At 42.8% G+C, this 22,004-nt stretch overlaps 1 protein-coding gene across 4 annotated transcripts in view; it reads left to right on the top strand.

Moving 5' to 3' along the window:
* MSRA (methionine sulfoxide reductase A) overlaps positions 1 to 22,004 on the top strand; it is a 383,087-nt gene that overhangs the window by 229,316 nt on the left and 131,767 nt on the right. For all 4 annotated transcript variants that reach the window (XM_089912744.1, XM_089912747.1, XM_089912746.1 and 1 more), the window contains exon 4: positions 18,340 to 18,444. In XM_089912744.1, the coding sequence (XP_089768870.1) occupies positions 18,340 to 18,444 (105 nt within the window). The remainder of the gene's footprint in view (positions 1 to 18,339; positions 18,445 to 22,004) is intronic.

Raw genomic sequence — 22,004 nt, 5'->3', positions numbered from 1 at the left:
GGGACAGCTGAAGCCGCCCCTTCATGTGGATTACCAGTGTGGGCTGACTGCGGGTGTCCCAGGTTGCAATAGGACCCTAGGCTCCAGTTAGAATGAATATAGGAGAAATGTCTTATCCACTGCTTTTCTTGGATGATAATTAGTTAATTAGGAAAATTGGTTAAAGGGAGGGTGAATCATTTTTTTAAAAAAGGTTTACAGAAACCTAAAATTCTTTCTTAGCTAAACGTACCTTGTGCCAACCTTTAGATTCGGGGTCCCTGTCTTCCTTTGGTGGTGGGTCCTCTCCCAGGAGTGCCTGCTTGTCTCTTTTCCCTAGTACAGTAGGTGTGGGGAAGAGTTCACACTCCGGGGCTAGACTCTTTAGTCTGTATTGCGAGTCTGCCCACTGCTGGTGTTGTGATCTTGGTGGTGCCATTTAACCACTGTGCCTAATTGTCTTCATCTTTAAAATGGGTATATTAATAGTACCTCCTTATTGGCTTGTCAGGAGGATTAAATAACTTAATATATGTAAACCGCTTAGAACCATGCCTCATACGGAGCAAGCTATAAGTGTCCGCCATTGTTATTATTATCAATGATTTCTGATTTTGCCTTCTTTAAAATCAAGTGAGAACTTAAAGACAAGTGTGAAGCAATCTTGAGCACAGCATTTATCCGGATTTTAATGCTTTCCTTCCCAATCTTCTTTTTCTTTTTCTCTTTAATTATGGTAAAATAAATATAACATAAAATTCACCAACTTAATTATTTTTAAGTGCACAGTTCAGCAGTATTCATTCACATTGCTGTGCAGCCATCACCACCATCCATCTTCAGGACTCTTTTCATCTTGCAAACCTGAAACTCTGTACCCATTGAACAACAACTCTCCATTCCTCACTTCCCCCTGCCCCCCAAAACCACCCTTCACAATCTTATGTAGTAGTTGTGCCCACACCCAATTTGTCGTATTTTTTTTTTGGCCATGCCGCACAGCTTGTGGGATCTTAGTTCCCCGACCAGGGATTGAACTTGGCCCCTTGGCAGTGAGAGCACGAAGCCCTAACCACTGGACTGCCAGGGAATTCCCATAATTCATTGTATTTTTGAACAACTTCCTTTTATTGAGTTTCCTAAGGCATTCAACTTAATTCTTAACAGAAATGACTCTATTTTCTTCTATATGTGATATTTAATGAAATTTTGTAATTACAGTGTGAGGTACAATTGGTCTAAACAGGGTTGGGAACAAAGGCAGCTAACTTGGTAAGTGTATCCCTAAACTGGTGGGAGCAGAAGGGTGCATGTGTGCCAGAGAGAGCGGTGGGTGTTCTGGTGCTCTGGGCGTCGGCACCATGTTTGTCAGAAGAAATGGTGTGGATGAGTCAACCTGGGCCATTTGATTGGTTTCCCTTCTCTGCACTATGGTGCTTGTGCATTTTCATCATCTGAAAAACCCTCCTACTCAGCTCTGTATATCTAAATTGCACCCAGTTTTCAATGTCCAGTTCAGCTGTACCTCCTCTGAGACCTCCCCTGTTCTCTTCCCTTCCAGACTCGGGAAGCTTACCTGTACTTCTCCAGTGGCACCTCGTACCTTCTATCTTGTGTTAGCGTTTGTGGGAGTCCTCCAGGAGCAGGCCCTGTATCACATGTCCGTGGATTTCTCACACCATCATTTTGTGCTGTGCATGTAGCCATGACTCAGGCTTATGGTTATTGAGTTACTGCCTTACTGGGATGGGATGGAGAGAATGAGAAGAGGGAACTAAGTCCTGGAGCATTTTATGGTTAACAAAGCGCGAGCACTATGTGTGTGTGTGTGTGTGTGTGTGTGTGTGTGTGTGTGTGTGTGTAAAACCCTTCCAGTGTGCCTTTTTGGCTTGACTGTAACTACTTTGCAGGCAAAGAAGCTGAGACTCAGAGAAGTTATATAATTCATTCAATTCAAATAGTCTGACTGCATTGCAATTGTCATTGGCACAGTGTCTCAGTGCTTCATTATTGAAACCATTTGGTTTGTTCCATAAGGCACATTTCTGGGCACCTAAAGTAATTACTGGCTGTCGCCAAAGACCTGCTAATCAAGGCTAAAAGATTTCCAATATCAATCAAATTCCAGCCAAATTTGGATGTATAGGCAGCCATAGGCAGCCATCATTTAGTTGTTACCCTTAGCCCCATGTTTATGTGAAAGAACTTGAGGTTATGGAGCCTTGGCTTAAACCTACTGCGCTTTGCCACCTACTGAGTGACCTTAAATCAGCACATAATTTGACCTCATTGAGTCTCAGTTTTCTCATTTGTAAAATGGACATATGATACATGGAGTTACTCTGAAGACTTAATAGATACCTAATGCATATGAAAGTGTTTCCTGATCTATAAAAGTATTGCCATCATCATCCACACTTACTGAGTAACCATTTATCTGAAGGTATAAAAAGCCCAGTGCAGAGTTTGGGTTAATGGGGAACAAGCTCCCTTAAGTCCCAAATTAGGACTCTAGTATTAGTTATTATAGGATCCCCTTTGGGACATATGCCCTTTTAATGTGATGTGCTTGGTATTAGTGTCCTGGACTGATCAATTTTTTGCTCAAGGCCTTGTTTCCCTTCATAGGTTAAAATAACTACAGGCAAAGGCATGTAGTCTAGGTACATGCTCCCACTTTTTGTTTTGGATTGCCTGGATGTCTGACGAGTGTGAAGTTGCCTTTCAATGAGAGAGGCCTAGGGGTCAAGGGATGCTATTGTAGAGCTTAGTATTAAGAGCACTGGAGTCACGCTGTCCTCTGGGAAGTCTTTGCTGACTCTTCAAGGCTGGCCTTGGTGCTCCTCCCATGTGCTCCTGTGTACCTGAGCGTAGCCCACTCCTAGCAGTAACTGCTTTATCCTGTACATTCCAATTTACATGTTCCCCTGCTCTCCTGGCCTGTGTGCTCCTCTGGCCAGGAACGGTCTTATTCATTATTATTATTATGAGCTGCACCCAAGAGAGCACCCAGAGCCCATGCTAGCTTCTCCACAAGTACTTGTTGAGGGAATCCCATCTCTGGTGGTTCTATTTCAAGCCCCATCCAGAAGTGGAAGTGAGGCAGGAGATATGGTAAGTTGTGTTGCCATTTTGGTTATACTGATGTATTAACTGAATTAATTAGACCAGTGTTTCTCAACCTTTCAAAAATTATAGCCACCCTAGGGAGGCTTTTTAGCCATTTCTTTCTGTTTTTTTTTTTTTGAACATCTTTATTGGCGTATAATGGCTTTACAATGGTGTGTTAGTTTCTGCTTTATAACAAAGTGAATCACCTATACATATACATATATCCCCATATCTCCTCCCTCTTGCATCTCCCTCCCACCCTCCCTATCCCACCCCTCTAGGTGATCACAAGGCACCGAGCTGATCTCCCTGTGCTGTGTGGCTGCTTCCCACTTGCTATCTAGTTTACATTTGGTAGTGTATATATGTCCATGCCACTCTCTCACTTTGTCCCAGCTTACCCTTCCCCCTCCCCGTGTCCTCAAGTCCATTCTCTACATCTGCGTCTTTATTCCTGACCTGCCCCTAGGTTCTTCAGAACCATTTTCTTTTTCTTTTCAGATTCCATATATATGTGTTAGCATACGGTATTTGTTTTTCTCTTTCAGACTTACTTCACTCTGTATGACAGACTGTAGGTCCATCCACCTCACTACAAATAGTTCAATTTCATTTCTTTTTATGGCTGAATAATATTCCATTGTATATATGTGCCACATCTTCTTTATCCATTCATCTGTTGATGGACACTTAGATTGCTTCCATGTCCTGGCTATTGTAAATAGTGCTGCAATAAAGTTATTAAAATAAAAAATGTAAAAAATTATTAAAAATAAAAAGGTAATAAAAAAAAGAAAGAAAGAGAGAGCAACCAAACCAAAAAACAAATCCACCAATGATAGCAAGCGCTAAAAACTATACTAAAAAAACAAAAATGGACAGACAGAACCCTAGGACAAATGGTAAAAGCAAAGCTATACAGACAAAATCACACAAAGAAGAATACACATACACACTCACCAAAGGAGAAGAAGAAAAAATATATATTATATATATATATATAAACGAAGAGAGCAACCAAATCAATTATCAAATCTACCAGTGATAATAAGCTCTAAATACTAAACTAAGATAAACATAAAACCAGAAACAAATTAGATGCAGGAAGCAAACCCCAAGTCTACAGTTGATCCCAAAGTCCACCACGTCAATTTTGCAATGATTCGTTGTCTCTTCACGTATTCCACAGATGCAGGGTACATCAAGTTGATTGTGGAGATTTAATCCGCTGCTCCTGAGGCTGCTGGGAGAGATTTCCTTTCTTCTTTGTTTGCACAGCTCCCGGGCTCAGCTTTGGATTTGGCCCTGCTTCTGCTTGTAGGTCGCCTGAGGGCATCTGTTCCCCACCCAGATGGGACGGGGTTCAAGTTGCAGCTGATTAGGGGGCTCTGGCTCACTCAGGCCAGGGGGAGGGAGGGGTATGGAATGCGGGGTGCGCCTGTGGTGGCAGAGGGCGGCGTGACGTTGCAACAGCCTGAGGTGCACCATGTGTTCTCCCGGGGAAGTTGTCCCTGGATCACGGGACCCTGGTAGTGGCGGGCTGCACAGGCTCCCAGGAGGAGAGGTGTGGGTAGTGACCTGTGCTTGCACACAGGTGAAGGCCTTTCTTCTAAGGTGAAGAACAAGATAAGGAGGCCCACTCTTGCCCCTTTTATTCAATATTGTATTGGAAGTCTGAACCAGAGCAATCAGACAAGAAAAACTAATAAAAGGAATCCAAGTTAGAAAGGAAGAAGTAAACTGTCACTATTTGTAAATGACATGCTCTTATATATAGAAAATCCTAAAGACTCCCTCAAAAAACTGTTAGAACTGATAAATGAATTCAGTCAAGTTGCAAGATAAAAAAATCAATACAGAAAAAGTGTTGCATTTCTATACACTAATAACAAACTATCAGAAACAGAAATAAAGAAAACAGTCCCATTTACCATTGCATCAAAAAGAATAAAATACCTAGAAACAAGTTTAACCAAGGAAGTGAAAGACTTGTATATTGAAAGCTATAAGATATTAATGAAAGAAATTAAAGAAGACACATAAAATTGATAAATGGGAAGATATTTCATGCCTGTGGATTGGAAGAAACAAAATTGTTTAACTGTCCATACTGCCCAAAGCAATCTGCAGATTCAGTGCAATCCCTATCAAAATTCCAATGGCATTTTTCAAAGAAATAGAACAAATCATACTAAAATTTGTATGGAAGCACCAAAAAAAAAAAAAAAAACCAAACTTGAATACCCAACACAATCTTGAGAAAGAAGGGAAAAGCTGGAGGCATTATGATTTCTGATTTCAAACTATATTACAAAGCTATAGCAATTAAAACAGTATGGTATTGACATAAAAACATACACATAGATCAATTGACCAGAACAGAGAGCCAAGAAATAAACCCACACACATATGGTCAATTAATTTATTTAAAAGGAGCCAAGAATATACAGTGGGGAAAGGATAGTCTCTTAAATAAATGGTGTTGGGGAAACTGTACAGCCACAAGCAAAAGAATGAACCTGGACCACTGTCTTCTACCATACCGATAAATAAACTCAAAATGGATTAAAGACTTGAACATAACGTTTGAAACCACAAAAGTCCTGGAAGTAAACATAAGGGAAAAGCTTCTTGACATCAATTTTGGAAAAGATTTTTTGAATCTGATACCAAAATCAAAAGCAACAAAAGAAAAAATAAATAAGTGGGAATCCACCATACTCAAAACTTTCTGCACAGCAAAGGAAACCATCAACAAAATAAAAAGTCAATCTACTGAATGGGATAAAATATTTACAAACCATGTATCTGATAAGTGGCTAATATCCAAAACATATTAAAAAACTCATACAACTCAATAGCGTGAAAACAAACAATGTGATTAAAAAATGCACAGAAGATTTGAATAGACATTTTTCAAAAGAAGACATACAGATGGCCGACAGGTACATGAAAAGATGCTTAATATCCTTAATCACCAGGAAAATACAAATCAAAACCACAGTGAGATACTACCTCACACCTGTTAGAATGACTGTTATCAAAAAGATAAGAAATACAAGTGTTGGTGAGGATGTGGGAAGAGGGAATCCTTGTGCACTGTTCGTGTGAATGTAAATTGGGAAGCCACTATGAAAAACAGTATGAAGTTTCCTCAAAAAATTAAAAATAGACCTACCATATGATCCAGCGATTCCACTCCTGGCTATTTATCTGAAGAAAATGAAAACACGAGTTGAAAAAGATACACACACCCTCCTGTTTGTTGAAACATTATTTACAATAGATATAGGAACAACCTGAGTATCCATTGATGGATGAATGGATAAAGAAAATGTGGTAGACATATACAATAGAATATTATTCAGCCATTAAAAAGAGGGCTTCCCTGGTGGCGCAGTGGTTGAGAGTCCGCCTGCCGATGCAGGGGATACGGGTTGGTGCCCCGGTCCGGGAAGATCCCACATGCTGCGGAGCGGCTGGGCACGTGAGCCACGGCCGCTGATCCTGCGCGTCCGGAGCCTGTGCTCCGCAACGGGAGAGGCCACAACAGTGAGTGGCCCGCATACCGCAAAAGAAAAAAATAAATAATAATAATAAAAAGAATATAACCTTGCCATTTGCGACAACATAGTGATTGTCATACTAAGTGAAGTAAGTCAAAGAAAGACAAATACCATATGATATCCCTTATGTGTGGACTCTAAAACAAAAACAAAACAAAACAACAACAACAAAAAAAACACCAACAAACAAAATAAGTTCATAGATACAGAGAACAGAATGGTAGTGGCTGCCAGAGGCGGAGGTGGGGTGTGAGAGAAGTGGGTGAAGGGGGTCAACGGTAAACAGAAAAGAAAGAATATTAAAATTTATATACATTTCTAAAACCTTCTAGTGACCAATTATGAATCAATAGTCAGTTTTAACTGATATTTTATAATAGTGATACCAAATGCAGACAGACATGAGGTAATATTTAAAGCAATTGCAGGAAAAATCATGTGTTTGAACATATTTGACAATGTATTGAAAGGATTTTTATGTTTATTCATTCTTAAAGAGAAAGTTATACAGATCTAGTGTTTGGTGAGAAAAAGAGGGAGAGCAGGAGAGTGATCGCCGAGGGAAAGCAGTACATTCAAGCAGGTAGGGTTATCAGTTTCAATATAAATATCAAAGTGTATGTCTCATGCACTTTTCTCTGAGAAAAAAAAAGCAACTGTAATGTGGTTTGTGTGCAAAATGAATAGGCAATTATTATCTTTGGGTGACTTAAAGTAGCTCTTCTGGAAATTCTGCATAAGCAGCGGGAGTTAGCAATGTTGACCTTCGTATAGGGGTGCCTTTGCTCATCCATGTTATTATGAGTTGAGTGTAGTTTTAGAATATGGAAAAATTACCTGAGTTGGTTTTAAAGATGCCTTCTGTTGTCATGATTTCAGGGGTTCTCTAGCTGTCTTTTCACTCTGATTTGGAACACTTTTAGAAAACCTTGGCAGCTTACCCAAAGAAACCTATCTTTTCTTGGAGAGCAGTCGATATTGTTCTATTTGTATTAACTCAGATCCTGATTGTTTGAAAGCTTCTGGCTTTGCATAGTGAAGTTCTGTTATGACACGGCTTATCCTTAGTAGTGTTACCCGATGCACGTTTGTATGCATGACACACAGTTGAGGCCAAAAAAACTGGAATGTTGAAGTTTGGAGCAGAGGTAGATTTATTGCAGGACCGTGCAAGGAGAATGGGGACTTGTGCCCCCAAAACCCTGAATTCCCTGAAGGGTTTCAGCAAAGCATTTTTAAAAGCAAGGTGTGTGTGTGGGCGGGGTGTGGCTGGTTGTTGCAGACTTCTTGGTGTCGGAATCCTTTGTTCTTGCAGCTGACCACATGGGTCAGGTCATGATGTTCCTGTAAATCAACAAGACACATGTTATTCTCTGTTCTGCCACTTTCAATCTCTATATGAATGGAAAAGTGTTACACCTTTAAAGGTCAGACCCTTGAGAATGGGCTATCCTGTATATTTTAGGCTATAGGCAACATTCTTAACTTGTAGCAAAAGCAATAGAATACAAAGGTTAAAGTAAAAGAAGCAGTTCTAACATGGAGTCAGATTTGTTCTTCCCTATTACAATAGTATATGGATATGGTAAGACTAGTTGTGCTATCATAGGTTTGATTACTACCACTCAGTTGCTTTATGTCTGTTATTTAGGGCTTTCAACCATACTCCGAGATTCATGGGACAGGTGTTACTTCCCTCATTTTACAGGTGAGGAACTTGTGACTAGGAAAGGTTAACTGTCTGTCTGGCAGATTAGGCCCTCAAGTTCAGGTCTTCTGACTTCGGAGTCAGTGCCCAGTTAACTACCCCACAATATCCTACACCTTCAGCCTTCTCAAGAGTCATTGTGGAGAAGTGAGTAGACCCTAAAAGGTACAGCCTGGACCTGTGAGTAGGAAGAGGTAGATTTGACTCAATAAAGATAGGACATTCCAACAACAGCATGGACTACTTCATGAAATCCTGTACAACCTATCACTTGAAATGGTCATTTGGATGTTGCAGTGGGGTAAAACACGATATAGCATTTGGCTAGGTGACCTTTTGTGTCCCTTAAAATTCTGAGACTTTGTTAAAACAAAATCTACTGTCTGGTTTCCTCTCCCTTGTTACAGCCACATATATATATATGAAATGTCCAATTTCACGGTTCCCTTTCCTAGCTTTCCATCAGGAGTACCTGTCAAGATTTGTGAGGATACATATGCCCAGGCCTGACCCCAGACCTCCTGTATCAGAATTCCAGCGTGGGGCGGAGTGGTAGGTGTGAGAGTATTTTTCCAAAAGTTGCACGAGTGATTCTAAGGTGTAGGGTTGTGAACCACTCTTCTTGTGTAGCCCACTAATGACAAGGTACAAGCAGGCCTTAGTTTGGATTTTTTGGTATAATTTGTCAGCATCAAGGAGTCATAGCTTCTCAGTGTGCAATACCGTTTTTAATAGTAATCAGGCCATTTAATAACAGTGTGTTTGTTCTTTCGGCTGCAAGGATACCATGATCTCCACTTGGCAGGTTAGTTTTGCTGACATCTCATTATGCCTGCCTATCTCATGGTGGGGTGGGAGTTGGTGCTGGTCTAGGAAGTAGACATTGATCAACCCAACCACATAGGTCCTTTCATGTTCTGGAAAAAACAGTTCAAAGGGTGTGAGGGCCAGCCTCAATGATCAGCAGGTTGGATAGAGAAACTAGTGAGCTGCTCTCTCCTAGACTAGTTACCTACTAGTTAGCTTTGTAGCAGTAAGAAATGTCCAGTAGCATGAAGAATTAATGGTTGTAGGGTATTGTTTTCCTGAGGAATTTTCTTGATAAAGTACTCCACCGTGTTTATAGCACTTCTCTTAGAGAATAATCACTGAAGGATAAGACACCCCCCCCGCTGTGTCTCCCCATGGTGGACCAGAAAAAATATTACAGTTGCTCTAACAGTATTTTTTTCTACTTTTCAATCAATAGGATGCTTTTTAAAGCTTACGTTTCTCTTCGGACACTTTAAGTGACGATGAGACAAAAGAAAAAAAAAGCCAAGATAAAATGACAGTATAGACACTCCTCAAATCCTATAATGAACTCCACAGGGCATCCAATTTTGATGTATTAGGATTTTTTTTTATAATGAGTACATTGTTGGAAATCACATTTTCTATCTGCAGGAGCTGGAGATGAAACTGAGCTGACATCTTACCTCTTTGTAGTTAATTAGCAAGAGGAAAGTAGTGGTTTGAATCTTGTATGGGAAAGGGTGGTATTAGTCATCCACCTTTTTCCTTCAGACACCTGGATCTTCTTCTGTGCTTTTTGATTTGGTTTAATGGTTTGGTCTTGTTGGCTGGAAAAGATGAGGGAAATTGAAGAACAGTTATTATTTAAAAAAAAAATAACTATAGCTCACTTCTCCCCTCCATCTTGCCTGTAGGAGAAATAAAATAGAGCACGTCTTTTTCCTCCAAAGAGCAGTTCTTTACCTGGACTCACATTGTAAGCAGTGCTGGCGCTGCAAGAGTCTTTTGTTGTCACTGTATTAACATTTGCCACCTTTGAATCCCTAGCACTTAGCACAAGTACTGGAACTTAGTAAGCATTCAGGAAATGTTTATTAATTAATGAGTAAATAAAACATCGTGTTGACCCATATAGTAAGGTGTTCAAGTTGCATTAATTGTGTCTAATCCCTTTCTCCAGGTAGTAGCTCCGTCCGTTCAAAGATGTATGCCGAGGTTTACATAGAACTCAACGGTTAGGGACAGAGGCAGAGCAGGGCATGGAGGTATGTCTCCATTTAGGGGACGGGTCCTCTGTCAGGTGAGCACGTCTGGGGCTGGCACGGATGCTCATCCAGATGAAGGCTAAGTAAGTGGCAGAAACATTTAGCACAAGACTCCTCTGATCTGAATGTGTTTATTAATGTCACATCATGTGCCTGGTCCTGGGGGATGACAGAGAAGAGCCACTTTCCTGGTTCCTCCTCTCAAGGAACCCACTTTGTACGTGGGAAGACTAAGCAAGCACTTGAAAACAGCCAGCACCCAAGTGTTACACTGTGTGTGACTGATCCCAAGTGCAGTAAGCGTCCAGGGGGGCTGGATCAGTGGTGCTCGGTGGAGAAAGATCAGTTTTTTGAGTCCCCTCTGTGTGCTAATTGCTGGACCCTATCGGCTACATCCATCATCTCTCTTCATCACAACAACCCAGTGAGGGACCTCAGGGGACCTGACTCAGTCGAAGAGCCTGAATCTGAGCACAGTAGATCTGACGGCATCCCGCCTGTGGTGCTTTCTCCCGTGCATCATGCCTCTTCTCAAGGTCGCATCCTCAGGCAGGGCTTCCTGGAGGAAGCAGCACCTCCAGGGACCTTGAGAGTAGGAGAGGGCTTGGGTTGCAGGTGGCTGGAGCGAGGGCACTGCAGGCTGTATGTGGGCGGGGCAAGAGGAGCTGGGGGTTGATGTGGGGCTGTGGAGTGTCTCGGTCAGGGAGATGGCATGGGGAGATGAGGTTGGCACACCCCAGCTGTGGAGAGAGAGGCCCGGTGGCCAGGAACTCCGGAGGGCAGAGGACAGCTGTGAGCGGCAGGGACGGGGGTGAGTTGTGCTCTGGCCAAGCCCAGTGCGGAAGCCAGGCCCCGAGCGCGCGGCCCCGTGCCCCTCAGCCTGGGTGGAGCCCGGCCGTGTGGCTCTCAATGGGCAACCTGTTGACTGTGAGGTGTGGCCCAGGGCTGGGCCTTGACCTAGAGAGGGGCGAGCAGGCCTCGAGGTCTCTCACTGCCCTGTGGAGACAGCAGAAGCCCGGCTCACGGCGGAGGGGCACCCACTTTGTGCAGCTTCTGCCCGGGGACCGGGTGCTGTCTCCACGGCCTCCCGCCCTCCGCCCCCACCCCCACCCCCACCCCCACCCCATTGCAGCAGCAAGGGCCCGGGCCCCGGCAGGTGTGCACGGTCTCCATCTCTCTCTGCTTTTGTCTTCTGCGTCCGGACCAAGCCCCCTCCCAGAAGGCAGGCTTCCGCTGCCCTGGCTTCCGCTCTTCCTCACACGCTGGGACCACGCAGGTCTCGGCTGCTCGGCTGGGTGGCCCTTGGGTCCCCCCCTAGACGAGCCCACCCCCAGGAGCCCCTCGTGGGCTCAAGCTGCCCTTGGTGCAGGTGGCCCTGCTCCTTCTCCTTCTGGAAATCTCCTAGCATCGGATCTGCCCACCCCGTTGGGGAGGAGCCACCACTTCTAGAGAGAGTTTGGAGTGTAGCTGTCACCTCCAGTCTCGCTCGCTCCGCTCAGCGTGCTAGCTGTGGGATGCTGGCCACCCATCACTGCTGCCCACTAACCTGCAGTCACTTGGCTCTGACCAGAGGGAGGTGGCCTCCCAGGGTCCCAGCCCAGGGGGCAGTGGACGCTTCTGCTCGTCTCAGCTCGGCAGCTCTGTGCTGTCTCCTGGCTACACCGACTCTGAGGGACAGAGGTTCTCGTAGGAAGGAAATTGTCGACAGCCACAGTGTGGTAGGACACAGCTTCTCCAGGGAGGCAAGATCCCAGCCTCAGCTTCTGCTCCTGGAGCCCTGTTTCTGGAGGTTTCTTTTTACCCAAATTAAGCACCCTCTCATTAAACCCCTGTCCTTTTACTTCTGATTCTAAAGTGGGGACTCACACTTGAAAAACACAGTGTTTCTCTACCACCCTACACTTCATCAAAAGAGTGAGAATCTGGGTCCTTTATGGTGTGGACGAAGGCCAGCCCACAGTCCCCACTGGGGTCAGAAGGCGCCGGCTGGGCCTGCACCTCAGCACCCGGTCAGTGGTTGTAGACACTCGACTGATATTTCTATCAGTCGAATGGATAAATAAGATCAGAATTATCCACTTACAGAGACATGTGTTTTCTCCTGCAGTTTAGTCCTTATGGGGAGGGGTCCATGCTAAGGAAACATAAAAGGGTAACAACAATAGAAGCGTCACATTTGTGTATAGAGAGCTGGCATTTTCCCCAGAACTTTACCACATATGACCTCGTTTAATCTTTATGACTCTTCTGTCACAGAGGTTATTTTTTATTCCTATCTGAAATAGTAGGAGACCCTGGGTCACAGTCGAAAAAAGTGTTAAACTACTTTTAGAACTATGGCTTAAGTTACTTCTAGTCATGTTAAGTCTCATCTTTTCCCACTCCATCACAGCTGAGTAGAGTATAATTCTAATAATTCAGCTTATGATATGACATAGAGACTTAGACTTCTGTGTGCCAGGCACGGTTCTGGCTCCCCATTTTGCAAATGAGGAAACCGTGGCATCAAGTGGTAAAGTAGATAAAGGGCCTTTGATAGTGGGCGTGGGCCCCCTAGGTAAGGCATGGCTCATAGCCAAGGAGCTGGGATTTGAACCAGCGTCTTCCTCCCTCCCTGGCCCTGCCCAGGTCACGCAGCTGCCGAGTAGCAGAGCCAGAGCACTGCCCAGGCAGCCTGGCTCGAGTGTGTGCTTCTCACCAGAGTACAACACTGCCCCCTGCTATCGTCCCCCTGCCTTCCTGTCTCACCAGCTCCTGGCCTCTTTTCCGGTCTCATCTGCTGGGTAGGCCACCTCCCTGGTTTCTCTTCTTCTCCCCAGCCCACCGGTAGTAAAAACTAATCATGGTGACCTGGAAGAGTTGAAGATTGCATTTTCCCCGTGGGATGGAACGCTGTCACACAGGTCTTTAAGAAATGGCTGATTTGTCTTGGGGTTCTCTTTAAAAACACCTGGTTCTGTGGATGACTTGGCTTCCACAAAGCTCTAGCTGACTCTAGATGTGTGATTTTTCTGCCCCCAGAACACTGCCATGTGTGGGTCTTCTGGGATGTTTTGTCTTGTAAGGAATGACTGACCGTAGCCTACCCCTCCGTGTTCCTTCACCTCCCTTTGGAGTCATGAGATAAAGTGACACGGGGGAAATGCTCAGAGAAGACATTCATCCTTTGCATTTTTCCTTTCAAGGTATTTTTGAATGACAGTGTTAAAGCACCTATAACACTGCTGTGAACTGTTAACAAGCACATTTGCACATCACATCTATCATGCTGTTTGCACGATGTTATGTGAAGAAACAGCTCAAAGTATTTTTAAGATACAGCCTTTTATCTTCGGAAGCACCAGAAACTATTTGCAGATTGGTCTTGGGAATCAAATTAGCCTAACACATCGGTGAGTTCCTGGAGGTGTGGGCATTTCTGTAAGTGGTTCCTGGCCCCTTAAGCCTTCTGATCATTTGCACTGTGTATTTTTATACAGGCTCTTGTACTTTGGAGAAATAAAATAAAGAAACTTAAAGGTGAGTTTGACAAGGGCTTCTCCACACTGTTTGTCAATGCAGATGGATCCTGAAGTTTAATGGTAGTAGTTTCTTTTAAACAACCAAACCTCTTTAAACCTCTCCACAAATAATGTCAGTGCGCAGATTATGTCTAAAAGTGTGTGCTGGTGAGTGGAAATCTTTCCTGACCCCATACTGCAACCATGAAGGAAGAGCCTAATCCTGGAAAACAGTCTTGACAGCCTGGATGTCAGTTACCTCCATCTCATCTGGGCCACTGCCTGCGTGACATTTTGCTGTCACTCGATGACTTCGGGTGTCTACATTCAGGAGCCCAGCTTGGGGTCATAGAACGAGCCAGACCTTGCACCTCCAGTTGAAACCTGGTCGGCTGCCGTTTACCGGCTGTGGGATGTTATGTGAAAAAACTTGTAGAGAGGCCTTGGTTTCCTCACCTGTAAAATGGGGATGGCATCCCTGTTGTAAAATTGTTGTGAGCAACATCTGTGTGCCCATGTTCATAGCAGCTTTATTCACAATAGCCAAAAGGTGGAAGCAGCCCAAGTGTCCATTGACAGATAAATGGATAAACCAAATGGGGCACATACAAACAATGGAATGTGATTCAGCCTTAAAAAAGAAGGAAATTCTGACACGTGCTTCATCGTGGGTGAATCTTGAGGACATTCTGCTGATGAAATGAGCCAGTCACAACAGGACAAATACAATATGATTCCACTGACATGAGGTGCCTAGAGGAGTCAAATTCACAGAGACAGAAGGAGAATGGCAGTCACCTGGGGCTGGGGGAAGGTAAAATCGGGGAGGTAGTGTTTAGCGGATATGAAGTTTCGATTTTGCAAGATTAAAAAAAGTTCTGGAGGTGGATGATGGTGATGGTAGCACAATGATGTGACTGTACTTAACGCCACTGAATTGTACGCTTAAAAATAGTTAAGCTGTTAAGTTTTATGTTGTGTGTATTTTACCTCAGTAGAGAAAAATTGGAAAAAAGAATTATGAGCATTGAAGAACACCCAGTAGGTAAAGTGCCTGCCATATTATCAGTGTTCAGTAACTAGTAGCAGCTTTTACTAGGGTTTGGGATTATAACTAATAGTTGCGTGATATCTCATCATGTGGCTGTACCATAATTTGTTTCTTTTTTGTTTGACTTTTGGATTTCTTATAGTACTCCACCATTGTAGCAATGATGGAATGAATTTTCGTATTTGTGTATGTCTTTTCTATTATTTGGGGTTTATATCTTTGAGGTTGATTTCCTGGGTCACTTAATCAAGGTGAATTAATCTTAGTCTTTGGGGCTCTTGCTTCTTATGCCCATGGGGTTTCAGAAGGGTGCTGTCATTTTCAGTGTCACCACCAAAGTAAGGGCGCCAGCCTCACAGTGTCCTCATTGGCACTAGGCACAATTTTAAGCAGTTTTGCAAAATGAAATGAGTAAGAGATGGTGTTTTAATGTTTAATATACATTTGTTTGCTTTTATTTGATCACTGGAAATGTTGAGAACTTTTCATGCCTGGATCTACATTTATTTTTTCCCATGTGTATTGCCTGTTTACATCTTTTGCCTATATTTCTAGTGTGGTTTCAATGCTTTTCTTATCAAATTTTTTTTGTCATGTTTGTAACACGTTGCCATTTTTAATATTCAGACAATCTTACTAGTTATGTAGTTAAATCATTCATTTAAACATTTCAAAACACAATTATAAGATTTTAAAGTAGATCAAAAATGGTTTTGCAATAACATGGTTATTATACTTAATGAATCTTCTTCCCATAATTCCCTTATCATTCTTTTAATACCTATTAGCATAAAATCTGTTTAGATGTTAACTTACATGACTATAGTATTTGAATTAAAATTATGTAGGCTGACCAATTAAGAATAAAACATTAATAACCCAATATAAAGAAGACATAACAAAAATTAGAGGAGATAAAAAATTAAAATTATTAATAAGCATGACATTTTTTACCTCACTAATAATTAAATTCATTAAAAATAAAATGATAGGATATTACCTTCCATCTATAAATTTGGTAGGGATTAACAACATTGTGATGGTGACTGAGGCTGACCCTCAGATATGCTGCCAATGGGGAGAGAAAATTGGGTCAACTTTAATGAATAGCAGTTTAGCACAAGGTATCAAGTATCTTTAAAATGTTCATAAACATTGATTTAGAAAATTCCCATATATAACTAAGGCTAGAGGCAGCCTCAAAAATGTAGAAAAAATATTTATATTCATAGATAAAAATAGGATTCAATACAAATGCCCAATGACAGGGAATGATTGAATAAGTAATAGTATGGCCATCTTTGGAGTGTTATATAGTCATTATAAATGGTATTTCCTAAAAATTTCAGTGATATGGGAAAACACTCACGATATGCTGGTAAGTGGCAAAAGCATGATGCAGTGATTACAGTAAAACAAACTGTGTCACGGTGCGAGTTTGTGTGTGTTTTGTGTATGCATGTATCACGTACATACCTAGAAAGAAGTGCGTAAAAAGTATTGATAGTACTTATGTGGTAAGAGTATGGGTGATTTTTATTTTCTTTTCTATATTTCTGCACATTTTTTAAGCTTCATATTGTTTGCAAATCATCGTTTCTACAATCAGAAATTTTAACTGCTAAGGAAGACTAAAGATAATAAGTAGATCTCTCTCCTTTTCTGGATTCATGTTCCCTTTGCTCTCTTCGCTTTGTTATATTGGACAGAACCCTGGACAAGAAGTCAGAAGGTGTTTTTTCAGGTTATGGTCCAGAAATTTGCTAGCTATATGACCTTGGGAAAATCTAACTCATATGTACCTGTTTGCCAGTTTGTAAAATGGGGATTTCTACCTTCCCTGCGTGTACAGTTGGAGGGTTTAAGAATTAAGGTGAGATTACCAGCATAGGGGAAAACACTTCTGCAAACTAAGATGCAAGTTCAAAGGATTCCCCAAACCACTGGGAGGTCTGATAATTTGTTAGAAGGACTCACGCAAGTCCAGAGCTGTTATCCTCACAGTTATAGCTGATTACATGAAAAGGATACAGATCAAAATCAGCTAAAGGAAGAGTCACATAGGCGGAGTCTGGAAGGGTTCCAGTGCAAAGCCTCTGTGTCATCCCCCATGCAGTCAGGATATGTTACCCTCCTGGCCTCCATGTGTGACAATATGCAGAGTATTGCCAACCAGGAAGCTCTCCCAAGCTTTGGTGTCCAGAAGTTTTAATTGGGACTTCGTTACATAGGTATGATTGATTGATTGCCCACATGGTTGAACTCAGGCTCTCGGTCAACCGATACTGTGTTACCCAAAGCCGCCACCCTCAGTCACATGGTTGGTCTTTCCGACATGGCAGCCTCTACCCTAGGACTGTTGGCAGCCCTACCCTGAGATTCAGTGTGGCTAGCCCCACCCTAAGAGTATAGGTGTGGCCTCTCTAAATGAGGACACTCCTATCGGGTATGACCTAGATTACCTACCAGAGCCAAGGCAGAGGCCAGCTACCTGTTTGGGCAAGGCTAAATTCTTTACTACACACAAGGTGACGGAAAGAGATGGAGAACAAATTTAAACATAGAGATGATGTTAGTATGGAGGGGTCTATTATTTACCATATGTTCTAACATTGTAAAATAAGAGAGGGCATGAATTCCACAGGTGCAAGTGGTACTGCAAGTACCCGCTTCCCTGATCCTTAGAACCTTGGGGACCACCTTTGAGAAGGGAGTGTGCTAACAGTGGGGGCTGCAGAGAGGCTTTTGCTACAGTAGTTGTTTACCACAGAGACGAATTAGGCTGAGAAAACACTTACCGTCCTGCTGGGTATATGAATCTGACCCTCGCCTCAGTGTTAACAGCACAGCAAATATGTCTCTCTGTTAACGAATATATCTAATGTGAACGAGTTATAAGCCTGTTTTTTTTCTTGGGTTTCTCTACCTGGCACCATCTCCCTCTGTAGTGCAGCTGAGCTTACTATGTACAGAGAAGGGGGGGATGATAAAAATAAATTGGCTCGTTCCCCTTGCAGAGTTTCAAATCTCTAGCACCATGTCAGGTAGGATCCATAAGGTTTCATAAGAGTGAGATTAGAAAAATGAAAACCTGAGTTTATTTTCTCATGGAATTAAAACAAAATTAGAACACAATGAAGAGGAATCATCATCCTCAGGAAACTTGCTCGAGGACAACCGTGTGCTTTTATGGAAAAAGAACCAGCGACAGAGACTTATGAAAGCATTAAAGCACGATTGTGCTCCCACCCTGCCTTCAGAGGGAAGAATTTCAGCCTTTGTCTAGTGGTTTTTTGGAAACAAATAACTTGTCATAAATTGATGTTGTCAGTAAATTTGGGTTGTACGTTCTGTTTCTTTCAAGGAAGAACTGGCCACGCAGAAGTAGTCCGAGTGGTATACCAGCCAGAACGCATCAGCTTTGAGGAGCTGCTCAAGGTCTTCTGGGAGAATCACGACCCGACCCAAGGTAGATGAGTGAGCCAGTATTTAATTATCTTACTAATTACAGCTGGGATAATTAGTGTTTGAACTGCATGGAAGAGATGAACCTTGAAATCACACAGGAGCTCAAGAATATGATTGCAGACATTTATTGACGGAGACGGGGAGGGGCTGGGGAGAAAGAGGGCGAGAGAATAAAGGCACAGCCACTGTCTGCGCCCCTCCCCCCTTTACAGCTGTCAGGGGTGGGAAAATTCCCACAGAGAAAGACACCAGACAATAGAGATTCGTTCACCTTTGATTATTGCATTATTCCTCCTTAATGCAGTCTTTTGTCTACAAAATTAAAGTGTCTTTCTAGCGGCTCCAAAGTTTTCCTGATTTATGGTTCCTTTATTTCCCTGAATTTATTTAGCCTTTCTCATCTTTTGACATTATCAGCCATTTTTTTTCCTTTTAAATGTCTGTGGGTGATTTAAAAAAAAAAGAACATAAAGGTAAAATGCAGTATTCAATGGTTCTACAATGCTTGGGTTATTTAAATATTTCATTTGTCTTCTTTGGAATTTATTATATGAGATATTAATATATTCGGGCTGTAAACAATGGTGGTCAGGAATTTTATTTGAATGCACACACAAGCAAAAATCTCATGTTGGCAAATATCATTGTAATATTCAGTAATGGAGTAATCTCCGGATTTCATCTTAACAGCCTTACAAGCACTGCTTTGCCAGTGTGATGATCTGATATTATGAGGCTTATGGACTAAAAAGTCCTGTATATCCGATGTGATTTTCATTTAGCAATCGGTCTATTTAACGGAAATATTTTCCCGTTGGTGTCAGATTTGGGGGGAGTGGGTACGCCATGTTGGCTATTTCCTGATGAATGGATGTGTTTTTCCAAATGTGCATTGTGCTTTGGGGTGGGACCTTACCAAGACCCCAGCAGCATAGGTTGGTGAGTCCTGAGTTCTGGTTCCACTTAATGCCAGGGTGGTTTGCTAGAGGGCAAAGGTCAGAGCTAAGGCAAGAACAGCAAAATGATCAACAAGCCAGGGTCAGGCAGGTCCAGGATCCAGGTACATCCAGCAGGGTGGGTAAAGGCCGGGAAGGAGGCCAGGAGCAGGCTCTCCGTGACAGTGAAGTCTGGCTGACATGGGGAGATGAGTCCCTGGTGGGAGAGCAGTGAGGTATGGGGCAGGGGAGGTACAGAACTGGTAGGGCAAGAGTACTATCATCGGAAGGTTCTGATGCCACCCCCGTTTGGACTACTGGACTGTCACATCATGTGAGAACGGCAAGCCTAATGGCTTAGACACGCATGGCTCAAAGGGAAACTGACTGGTGAGCATCATAAGTAAGGGTCGTGACAGCCAGGAACTCATGCTGGGAAGCCTCTGGTCCAGATGGAGCAGCCATTCAGCCTCTTGGCTCTCAAAGCTGAGGGTCAGGCAGGATGCTGAGGGCTCCAAAGTTCTAAGTGGAGACACCTATCAGGAGCCCAGGCAAGCCTGAAGTCATGGAGGAGACAGGCTCCCCGCAGGCCCACAAGGCTGGGTATGTGGCCTTGGCCTGGCCACCCGTAATGCCGTGTCCTGATACAACCACCTTATGCTTGACCCCCGCAAAATTTCAAAGAGGGTGAAGTCTGTCATCCACTTCTCTCTCCTTACTTCTCTTAATATCTTACCCACTTTATCACATCTTTACTAGCACACCTCAGTTATTAGGTCACTAGTTCTGGCCCCTGAATCTCAGGGGAATTCCACCTTCAAAAGAACTTTAGGAGAACCTCTTGTTCTCCCCATCCCATGGATCAGATTTGTCTCAACTTTGCCTCAGTCCTCTTTGAAATTCTTGGTTTACTATCTGTGTTAATTTGCTAAGGCTGCCATCATAAAGTATCACAGACTGGGTGGCTTAAACAAGAGAAATTAATTTTCTCACAGTCCTGGAGGCTGGGAGTCTGAGTTGAAGGCATTGGCAGGGTTGGTTTCATCTTGGCTTGTCGATGGCTGTCTTTTCCTCATACAGTCTTCCCTCTGTGTGTGTCTGTGTCCTGATCTCCTCTTTGTATAAGAACACCAGTCAAATTGGATTAGGGCCCACCCAAATTACTTCATTTAATCTTAATCTTTAAAGTCTCTATCTCCAAATGAAGTTACACTCTGAAGTATTGGAGGTTAGGGCTTCAACATGTGAAGTGTGGGGAGGGGTGGGACACACTTTAGCCCATAACACTGTCCAATAATGTAACTGGTTGATGTGCTGTTCTTCCAGAGGTATTTTTTTTTTCCTAACAAGGTGTTCACAGGCTCATAGACTGGAAGAGACTTTAGACGTCATCTGGTTCAATTCTATGAGTCAGAAGATGAAGTTGGTAATGATGGAATGATGGGGGTCACAGACAATGGGACTGGAATGTCGAGTGACCTGTTTTTTACATGGATATTTTGGACAGATTATACATGTAGGAGGAGAGTTTTTCTACCCTTGTGTATATTTGTTTCTGCTTAGAGCAGTGCTTCATGTAATATATACAGTCACACATATTAAATCACAAGATATCTGATCTTCCCGCATTATTATTAGAATTACCTTTTTAGATAGTTCAGTGTAATGGGCCATGGTAACAATCTTTTTCTGCCTTGTAGGGTTTCCTAGGACCCTTCTGGAAATAGGGCCAATGGAGTGATCATATGATCCAGTCCTGATCAATCAGTATCTTTTCCTGTTGTCAACAATGTTTGATCCAAAGAACAGGCATGTGACCCAAGCAGAACCAGCTAGAGTCCTTCCCTGGGACTGTCGTATGTTCTCAGTTTGTTGCAGCTGCCGGGGTGGGTGCTCTGTATGGGGAATGACGTGCCCACCAGAGACGCGAGGGAGGAAGATGAGCAGAGACGCTGAGAGATGAGAGATGGGAGGAGAAAACCCTCAGGAGGCTCTGAGGCCCTGAGGCTCCTCATTCCTGCAGCTCTTCCTTCAATTCTGAGAGCTCTCCTGTGAGCTCTTCAAGCTAGGAGAGCTACTAGGTATTCCCTTCCTTTTTATAACTTGAGCTAGTTTGTTGGCTTTCTATTACTTCCAACAACAACAAAAACCCTAACTAATCCACTTAACTCAATTTAAACAATGAGCATTATGCTCGATCATTATATTCAGTAACTGTTAGTTAACCGTGTTCATCTGGCTCCATAAATCAGAGGTCTAAAGCCACTTGAATGGTTTTAACATTGACTCAGACACCGAGGGGCAGACACTAGAAATTGTTTCTTCAAGACCTGTTGGAGGTTCCTTGCTAATTCAGAATTAGGATTTAGGATTTGGGACATATGGCCTGAGAACGTATCAGATGCCTTTTCAATATTTCTGAAGTATTGTGAAAGACAAGCATTCATTAATGACATTTATTTTTGCCAGGTATTCTGCTAAGTGGTGCTAGATCACTAAGTGGTCTGGAATAAGCAGCAGTAACATTTTGGTTAACACACAGGGAAGATACATTTCTATAGGAAGAAAATAGTTAAATCCCAATAAACTGAGATCAAATGAGCATTCACATAAATGTGTATAAGAT

This window comes from Delphinapterus leucas, chromosome 6 (assembly GCF_059928025.1).
Source record: "Delphinapterus leucas isolate spDelLeu-1000000601 "Yukka" chromosome 6, BTC_Dleu_Yukka2, whole genome shotgun sequence".
NCBI classification, from domain to species: Eukaryota; Metazoa; Chordata; class Mammalia; order Artiodactyla; family Monodontidae; genus Delphinapterus; species Delphinapterus leucas.
This window is presented reverse-complemented; position numbering and strand designations above follow the sequence as displayed.